This window comes from Lethenteron reissneri, chromosome 39, assembly GCF_015708825.2.
Source record: "Lethenteron reissneri isolate LAM-NWPU_2019-01 chromosome 39, ASM1570882v1, whole genome shotgun sequence".
In the NCBI taxonomy this organism is placed as follows: domain Eukaryota; kingdom Metazoa; phylum Chordata; class Hyperoartia; order Petromyzontiformes; family Petromyzontidae; genus Lethenteron; species Lethenteron reissneri.
In genome coordinates, this window is record NC_083817.1 from 9,298,716 (window position 1) to 9,308,785 (window position 10,070).

Consider the following 10,070-nt stretch of genomic DNA (forward strand, 5'->3'; position numbering starts at 1 on the left):
TCACCACCGTAATTTCCCCCTGCTGTGTTTCCGGGCTTGTTTGGTACGATGTCCGACGTTTTCGCTCCCACGTGGCTGGAGCTTCTTCAGAAACGGTGTATCGCATTCGCTTCGTACAAACACTAACGCAGTCGTAGCCTGACGAGAAGGTGGGAAGTTCTTGAGGCTGTTTTTGAACCCCAGCAGCTGGGTTCCATAATATAGGTTTTTGGGTCAGATCGCGTTATTTATGAATGTGTCGTAGTCCTCGGCCAAACAGTAAAAAATGTGGCACGTGACACATTTTTTACTGTTTGGCCGTGTCGGGTGGTGGAGGGTTACGACACATTTATAAATAACGCGTTCTGACGCAAAAACCTTGATTATGAATAATATTGTTCGGGAAAGCCTACGTGCTAAATTGAGCTGGGTTCCAGTCGACGGAGAAGTCCCGTCCCCCCCCCACCGTGGACGGAGCGAAACGTCGGACACGGCCGCCCGAACGACGCGAACCAGAGCCGTGCGGTAATAGCACCGTTGACAACAGCAGCGAGCGGCGAGCAGCAAACGTACAACTCTGTGAAACTCCCACACAACCGCTCCTCTTTCCGACCACCCCCCCCCCCCTGCCTCGAACGCTCACGCGAGTGCGATCGTCGGTCGGCCAATGGACCGTCCGGTGGTGCCGCCGATGAGCCAGTCGCGGGCGACGAGAATCGGAAAATTTGTTTCCACCCGGAGGAATCCGATGAGCTATGAAGCTATACTCTTAGGTTTTGTCGGTAAAGTCACGTAGGTAAAAAAATAGAAAAATTATAAAAAATAAAAATAATGATACTGTATCACTTGATACAGTAAATTTAGCTGTGACGGTCCCACCTGATGACGGAGACTTGTGTTGTCTCCGAAACGTCGTGACTTATAATTTTATTTCTATTATTATTTCTATAATTTGTATTTTCTAATTTTCTTATTTACTTATTTTTACCTACGTGACTTTACCGAAAAAACCTAAGAGTATGAATCCTTGCACTCACGAAAGCTTCAAATCTTTTGTTTCACAGATGTCGGGTAGGGGCGCGGGGGGATCACGACGTTGCGACAACAACAAATACAAACAAAACACCGAGAGGAGTGCAAAGTAGAGGAAAGGTAAACACATCACTTACAATGATACAAATACAACTAACCTCAGTTTAACACGTAGGCTTTCGCGACCAATATTATTCATAATCAACGTTTTTGGGTTTAGATCGCGTTATTTATAAATGTCTCGTAACCCTCCACCACCCGACACGGCCAATCAGTAAAAAAGTGTCACGTTGACAAAAGACAAATAGTTCACTGCTTTAGCCCACCGGTGTGTTGAAGCGTGGTTTCACGCTTTTGTCAACGTGACACTTTTTTACTGATTGGCCGTGTCGGGTGGTGGAGGGTTACAACATTTATAAATAACGCGATCTAAACCCAAAAACGTTGATTATGTACAACTAACCTGTTTTCATATTACCAGGTAAAGCCCACCGAGCTATTAACTTATTGTTCATGAGCGGCCTGGCCACAAACGAAAGCTCCACAAAGTGTCTGATCATCACGTGGACATTTATAAGAAGAGGTTTTACCCTTTCTGGCGATAAAACAGGTGTGGTAAGACGTTCAAACATCAAACTGAATCCCTTTTCAAACAATACTGTCTGCATTAGCCACACGTACTTGTGGTGAACATGCAAACAAAAACTTCCTCTGCTTAAATGATGCATTGTCTTTCAAACTGATTGGTCCACACCAGAGACAGCTTTCATTTTGAGCCTAGTCTCAAAGTGTTCGATCGGAGAACATTAAAAGATGAACAGCACAAAGACAATGCACTATCAGGGCATTTATAGCTCGGTGTGAGCAGCTGTCTGCGACCTGTCTTGCCAGTAGCAAAATATAACAATAAGATTTACCCTATTGTTATATTTGCAGAAAGGATTCCTTGAAAATTGATTCTGTTTGGTGTTTAAACATCTTAACACCGGTTTTATTGGCACAAAGAGTCAAACCTATTGTTGTGTTAAGTTCCCATATTGTAGCTACTCATCCCGAGATATAAATGTCCTTATATTCAGTGGCGGAGGCATATGACCCCCAAATGATCCGATCGAAATCCCTAATTTCGATCGGGTCTTTGGAGTTTATTAGTAATAAATCGGCATTTTGCGACCTCCACTCCCACTGTGTAACATATTATTACGTGCCAGGGACTCTATGAGATGATAAACAATAGTCTGAGTCCATACTTGGCAATAAGTAACGGCAAAGCGGTTATAAGTGACTCAGAATTGTGCGCAGTTGCGTATACAGCACACGACTTCCCTGAAGGTATTCACCTTCAGCAAGCGCGATGCCGATCACACAACGGTTGGAATTCGACCCTCGATTGATGTCTGCGCCATCGCTGCACACGCTTAGAATGAAAAGCAAGGGACAAGTTCTTACTTACTAACAAGTCCTTACTTACTAACAACTCCTCTATCATGTTTCATTGCTGGAGGGGTTGCCCCCCTTCCTGAAAATCCCGGCCCCACCACTGCTGATATTACATTGTCTTTGTGCTGCTCGCCTTTTTGCATTCTGGTCGAACACATTGAGACTAGGCTCAAAAGAAAACTGTTTCTGTTGTGGACCAATCAGTTTCAAAGGCAATGCCATATACTATCAGAGAATGTTTTTATTTGCATCTTCACCACAAGTACGTGTGGTTAATGCCGACATGATTCTTTGAAAAATGATTCTGTTTGATGTTTGAACATCTCAACACCTGTACTCTTTGGTTCGTTCGCTAAAGTCACGTAGATAGAAAATGAATAGACCACGACGTTTCGATCGCAACACAAGCAACCGTCATCAGGTGAGACAAACACAGCAGGAGAACTGCTGACGTAGGAGACAGAGCTGCTGTAACAAGAGGTTATAGAGGATTTTGGTGGGCCCAACCCACAGGGTAAGTGGGCGGAGCTCGAGAAGGATTTTGTACGTGAGTGTCAATCTGAGAGATTAGCATGTCAGTGTGAGACGGCTCCAGCAACTGGGGGTTGCGCCAATGAGACGATCAGCGTGTCAAAGTCAGAGAGCCGGGCAACAGCAACAGAAAACCCGCAAGAGCAAGAGATACACCTGTGTTATTGCCAGAAAGGCATTAAACCTATTGTAGTTTCATACGTGGGCATTTACAGTGAGGGGGGGGGGGGTGTAATCTAAATCATCTCAATGGAGCAACCACAGCAGCAGTGCCGGCCACAGCAGCCGCGGAGGCTCTCGGCTCGGACCCGACGATGTTGTCGGCATCGTCGTCGTCGTCGCGGTAGAGGGTAAGGAGATCTTCCTCCTCGTCCAAGGTGGCGGCTGCGTTGATTGCTCCTCCTCCTCCACCTCCTCCTCCACCTCCTCCTCCTCCACCGCCGTGGCGTTCACCGCCCGTCGCTGAGCAGCCGCTGGCGTCGTGGCGACGTCGCTAAACGGGACGAGTCGTGGGTGTGGAGTGGCACGGGGGGGGGGGGGGGGTGACGACGACATCACGCAGCGCTTCCCGGCACCGTGTCGGGCGGTTGTCTTCAGGAAGTGCTGCCCTGACGACTTTGGGCTGCTCGCCGTCGAACAAAGACGGTCTCCGCGTGCACGCGCACCTGCAGACGGGTTTCTGCGGCCGTCTGGAACGTTCTTCCGATAATAGGAAGCCACGGCAGCTGTGCACTTTTAAATAATCTAGTTTTAAAACGGAGTTCTTTAGATGATTTAAAATGAAGTTCTTTAGAACTTGATTCACCTTTTCTTTAGAGCTTAGTTTTGTTGATTAGTTTGCTGTGCTTCCCCGGCACCTCCGATTAGCACGGTTGGCTACGTGCGGCTAGAAAAAATCTCAACGTACATCTAAATACGTACCTGCCCTGGAGTTTCACCCACAGGTCGCTGAACTGCCTGTGCTTGCTGGAGGCCCGTTCTCCGGCTCTGACGTCAGCCCAGTTAGCGAGCGTCTCTCCCATGTGGCGCTGGCTGGACATGGGGTCCGTGGTCCTGGCATGCGTTTTCCTGGCATCTCCGGCTCCGTCGGGGACTGGAGTCACCAGAGTGAAGTTGAGACTGCGTGACGGACGGACAGAGGGAGGGAGATTCATAAAGACATACAAACACACGCAGAGAGTTGAGCGGGCAGGTAGAGAAGAACACAGACAGAGAGGCAGACTGGGAGTGTAATTAACATCAGAATCAGAATATTTATTGAGACTGTAGAGAAATCCGATGAGCTATGAAGCTGTTTTGCACAGATGTCCAGTAGGGGGAGCAGCCCGGCGAGTTGCATCAACAAACAATAAAAAACGATGCAAGATGAAGCTAGAGAAAAGGTGAATCAAGTCGCTATAAATTAAATACATTTAAATAAATTCCACAAGTACATAGATTCCTGATGATTTGTCAACACCAAGTGCAAGCTTGGGCAAGGCAGCAAAACAACAACAACAATCCCAGACCGCCCTACACAGGGAGACAGGCACACAGGGAGATCAGGGGGCCACGGTGGCGAGATGTTAACTACCTCGCCTGGCATACAGGAGGTCGTGAGTTTGATCCCGGCCCTGACGCCTGCTGCTGTATATTTGGAGTTTGCGTGTTTCTCTCCCCATGGTCGCGTGGATTTTTCTCCAGATCCTCCAGTTTTCCCTCCATATTTAGAATCAGCACGCGTTTAGAGCATGTGGCTGCTGCTATACATTTCCAAGTGATGATAAGCCACTTCGTTTAGCTATCATTTGTGGCCAGGTCGCTTCTGAAAAAGAGCTACGTAGCTCAATGGGACTTACCTGATCAAAGACATATATATAGAAATGAAAATTACAAAAAATTATAACATTGATTAGACACAGGCACGAAGACATATACGGGATTGCTTCACAAGTGACGACAGTCACATTTATCCCGCTATTTAAGACTTAAACAGGAGAAGTTCTCCACAACTCTGGCTGTCCGCCTGATGAAGCTGGTTGTAATTACTGGCGAAACGTCGAATTCAAATTGTAAATGTTGTGGGTTTACTCTCCAACACACCGGTGTGCTGAACTAGTAACTAATTGGCAATGTTCTGTTTACGTGACAAACCTTACTAATTGGCTGTGTCGGGTGGCGGCGGGTTTAACGGCACATTTATATTTACACAATCTAACCGAAAAACACCTCCTTAATGGATAATATTGGTCGTGAAAGCCTTACGTGTTAAATATACGGACAGGTAGGCAATGACCCAGGAAGGAAATCAAGTGGACATAACCATAGCCAGACAGACACGCAGACACACAAATACAAGAGGCAGATACGCACGGGCACACAGAGGTATCCAAAATCAAGGCCCTCTTGAAAATTCGCCTCGAGACTACAGTATGTGTCTAATACACAAAACGTCGCGGTTTATTTTCAATCAAATAAAAAAACACACACAACCATATACCATGACCGCAAAATAAAACAGTATATTTGGAGAGCGAGCCATCAACTGAGATATTCGACAGAGGTGTTGAGAGTTGATATCGCACTCCGGCACACTGCATGCCAGCCGTCTAGATATAAACAATTCATCGTCTTTAGATATAAACAATTCATCGTCTTTAGATATAAACAATTCATCGTCTTTAGATATAAACAATTCATCGTCTTTAGATATAAACAATTCATCGTCTTTAGATATAAACAATTCATCGTCTTTAGATATAAACAATTCATCGTCTTTAGATATAAACAATTCATCGTCTTTAGATATAAACAATTCATCGTCTTTAGATATAAACAATTCATCGCTTTCCCACCAGAGGGCATCACAGCGCAGCTATTTCTCGATTCAGAAGCGATTCCGTGCTTTCCCCATGACGATACATTCGGGAGCACGATGCCAGAAGTGGAGGTCTGCTGCTGCTGCTGCTGTTGTTGGCCACGATGAGAGGGCTTCAGCAGAGAGATAGAAGAGTTCGTGTCGCTGTTCCTCCGTTGAAAGAGCAAAGACCAACAGTGGGTTTGACTAGGCCTCGGCAAGGAAAGGTAATTTACCCTTTTTACCGGGTAAAAGGGAAAAGTTGTCGACATGCCAAGGGGTAAGGTAAAGGGTAGGGTAAAGGTCAGAGGTGGGACAAAGTCATTGTTATGCAAGTCCAAGTCGAGTCTGAAGTCATCAAATTCATGACTCGAGTCTGACTCGAGTCCAAGTCACATGACTCGAGTCCACACCTCAGAGGTGGGACAAAGTCATTGTTATGCAAGTCCAAGTCGAGTCTGAAGTCATCAAATTCATGACTCGAGTCTGACTCGAGTCCAAGTCACATGACTCGAGTCCACACCTCAGAGGTGGGACAAAGTCATTGTTATGCAAGTCCAAGTCGAGTCTGAAGTCATCAAATTCATGACTCGAGTCTGACTCGAGTCCAAGTCACATGACTCGAGTCCACACCTCAGAGGTGGGACAAAGTCATTGTTATGCAAGTCCAAGTCGAGTCTGAAGTCATCAAATTCATGACTCGAGTCTGACTCGAGTCCAAGTCACATGACTCGAGTCCACACCTCAGAGGTGGGACAAAGTCATTGTTATGCAAGTCCAAGTCGAGTCTGAAGTCATCAAATTCATGACTCGAGTCTGACTCGAGTCCAAGTCACATGACTCGAGTCTACACCTCAGAGGTGGGACAAAGTCATTGTTATGCAAGTCCAAGTCGAGTCTGAAGTCATCAAATTCATGACTCGAGTCTGACTCGAGTCCAAGTCACATGACTCGAGTCCACACCTCAGAGGTGGGACAAAGTCATTGTTATGCAAGTCCAAGTCGAGTCTGAAGTCATCAAATTCATGACTCGAGTCTGACTCGAGTCCAAGTCACATGACTCGAGTCCACACCTCTGGTAAAGGTAGCTCGGAAGAATTACCCGGTAGGGCAAAGGTAGCGCAAAGTATTACCTGGTAAATAAGTTGCCTTGTTTACCGCTAGAAGCTCCGTGACGCAGTCCGTGGCCTCCAATTAATAAGTAATATTTAAAGAAACCTTTTTTTAAACATGCTTTTATTAAATGTACTAGTAATGGTAGAACTCCACGACTCCAGGAAAGGGCCCCGAAGCTTGCCATAACGTAAGGGACCGTGGCCAATTACAGCCAACGTCAGTTGACCGTGGACAATTAGACCCAAGCCGAAACATAACATGTAAAAAACAATGTTTAAAAACAGATATATTTTTTATGATAGAATATAGTGTTGTCATCAGTATGACATAAGTATACCAAATTTACAGTCTATACCACATTGGGAAGTGGGTTAAAATTGAGTTACAAGATTTGAGGATACAACGACAACAACAGAGTGAGTTTAAAGAAAACGTGTCAAATTGGAATCATCGAGAGTATTCTATTTGAATAAAGCGCTCTGCCTATAGCATTTACCTGTTATAGACCTTGTTCATGTGTAGGAGTACCCCAGTAATTACCCTGTAATCGGGTAACTTGTATGGGGTAAGGGTTAAAGGTATGGTAGAGTGATTGTATTGTGGTATGGTAAAAGGTAGGGTAAAGGTAGGTTTGTGTTTTTTACATTTTAACTTTTACCTTACCTTGCCTTGCCGAGGCCTAGCTTTGACTCCACGGCTCCATAGTTTTGGCTGCATGACCACAATCACAATGCCTGTGACTTGCACGAAGAAAATGAAACGCATCGAAAGGACGCCACCCGCTTTTAATCAGCACATCAAATGTGATTAAATCTGGGGGTCAACAAAATGTATTTTCCGCTTTAAGTGCAAATAAAATTGTGCGCGTTGAAAATATTGTTTTTCACCGATGTTTTGTTTTAAGCCCACGGGGTTCCGGACGACCGCGTTGAGTTTGTTTCGTGACCCGTGCTCGTGCACCACTGCCAACGTAACGAAACTAAACTGTGGAAAACTAAAATCGGGTTTTCACCCTTTCAGCCAATAAAGCAGGTGTTGAGCTGTTCAAACGCCAAGGAGACATGCACGTATCGACACGTGCTCTGTCTTTGTCTGCATTGCCTTTGTACTGTCCGCCTTTTGGCGTTCTCTGGTCTGACACGGTGAGACTAGGCCAGGGGTCGGCAACCAAAATAACAAGAAGAGCCATTTCTTTCCAATTCGGTACAAAATTCAGTATTTCAAGAGCCGCAATGCATCTGAGTACATACGTACTCATCGTCAAGAAGCAGCCCGTAAAGAGCCGCATGCGGCTCCGGAGCCGTAGGTTGCCGACCCCTGGACTAGGCGCTATAAAGAAGGCTGTACCTGGTGTAGGCCAATCAGTTTCAAAGTCAATGCATTTATTACCAGAGCATGTTTGTCTGCATGTTCACCACAAGTATGGGTGGTGATTGCGGACTTTATTCCTTGCAAAATGCATCAATTTGGTGTGTGAACATTTCAACACCTGTTTAATTGCGCTGAAAGGGTAAAATGTATTCTTATTTTTCATACTTTGATACTGGCAAAAAAACAACGGTCCCATGATGAAACGAAACTATTTTGTTATGTTACCAGCTAAGGCTCACTGAGCTGTTTCGCTCTTTTTCAGAAGCCACCTGGTCACACATGACAGCTCTACAAAGTGGCTTATCACGTGGGAATTGATAGCAGTTAAATACGCGTGATGTTCATTCTAAATGTGGAGGGAGAAACCGGAGGACCCGGACAAAAATCCACGAGACCACGGGGGAGAGAGCGAGAACACGCTAACTCCAAATATACACCGGGCGTCAGGGTCGGGATCGAACCCATGACCTCACGTATAGCGGGCGAGGTAGTCAAAATCTCGCCGCCGTAACAGCAGCAAATGGTGTGTTCGGAGTACACAAAAAAGGTCGCGTCTACAGCCGCGGGCGCCGTTGTACAAAAGCCGTTTGAGAGCCACTTTGCTAGGCAACAGCAGTTCAGCACTCGACCGGCCTGCGTTCAGCAATGGGACCCATCATTCCAATTTGGGACAAGTCTATTTGCAGAGGATCTCACACTGGGGGGGTAGGGTGGTGGAGTGGGCGTTGAGCTTCTGAGAGAAGAGTGTGTCCGTGTGTGTTGCGGGGAGCGGTGGTGCAGCGGTTAGCGTGCTGCGCGAAGAAACACGGCGACCGGAGTTCGATTCCCGCTCACGGCCAACGCCAGTTACGATTATTTGAAACGGTCCTGGGACTCCCCTAGGTCGACTCAGCCTCAAATGAGTACCTGGTGCGATGTGTAAACATCGCCACGGGGAAGACAAAGGCGGACGGGCGTGGTGTTGGCCACCCACCCCCCCTCGTGTGCCGTGCCGGCCTGCGTAGGTGCTCGCTAACAGCATTTGCCCCAACAGTCTGTTAAGTCTACACGGGGGATCTTTGTATTTTCTCTTTATGTGTGTGCGTGCATTTGACAGCGGTTGCACGGTGGGAGCGCGCGAGTTACGAACTCGGCCACCCGAGTTTCATTCCCAGCTGTGGCTCACATCATTGGTTGCGCGGTGGTTAACGCACGGGGCTATAATTACCCAGTGGATGTACGTACGTGTGTTGAACTTCTTTCGCACCGTACGTAGCCAGCCGTGCTGATCGGAGGTGAGTGAGAAAGACAACAAACTAAACACTAGAAAGGCAGTTCTAACGAAATGAGTTTTCAATGTAGACTTAGAAGCGCATAGCTGAGTCTGAGTAGGAACTCCGTCTGAGTAGGAACTCAATCAGGAACTCATTCTGAGTAGGAACTCAATCAGGAACTCATTCTGAGTAGGAACTCAATCAGGAACTCATTCTGAGTAGGAACTCAATCAGGAACTCATTCTGAGTAGGAACTCAATCAGGAACTCATTCTGAGTAGAAACTCAATCAGGAACTCAGTCTGAGTAGGAACTCAATCAGGAACTCATTCTGAGTAGGAACTCAATCAGGAACTCAGTCTGAGTAGGAACTCAATCAGGAACTCATTCTGAGTAGGAACTCAATCAGGAACTCATTCTGAGTAGGAACTCAATCAGGAACTCATTCTGAGTAGGAACTCAATCAGGAACTCATTCTGAGTAGGAACTCAATCAGGAACTCATTCTGAGTAG

General features: G+C 46.3%; 1 protein-coding gene across 1 annotated transcript in view; it reads right to left on the minus strand.

Moving 5' to 3' along the window:
- Positions 1–1,597: 1,597 nt before the first annotated feature.
- Positions 1,598–10,070, minus strand: part of LOC133351885 (metalloprotease TIKI1-like) — a 42,282-nt gene continuing 33,809 nt past the window's right edge. The window contains exons 7-9 of the mRNA XM_061567462.1: positions 3,904–4,101; positions 3,406–3,475; positions 1,598–1,606 (exon numbers count right to left, since the gene is read on the minus strand). Of these exons, the coding sequence (XP_061423446.1) occupies positions 1,598–1,606; positions 3,406–3,475; positions 3,904–4,101 (277 nt within the window). The remainder of the gene's footprint in view (positions 1,607–3,405; positions 3,476–3,903; positions 4,102–10,070) is intronic.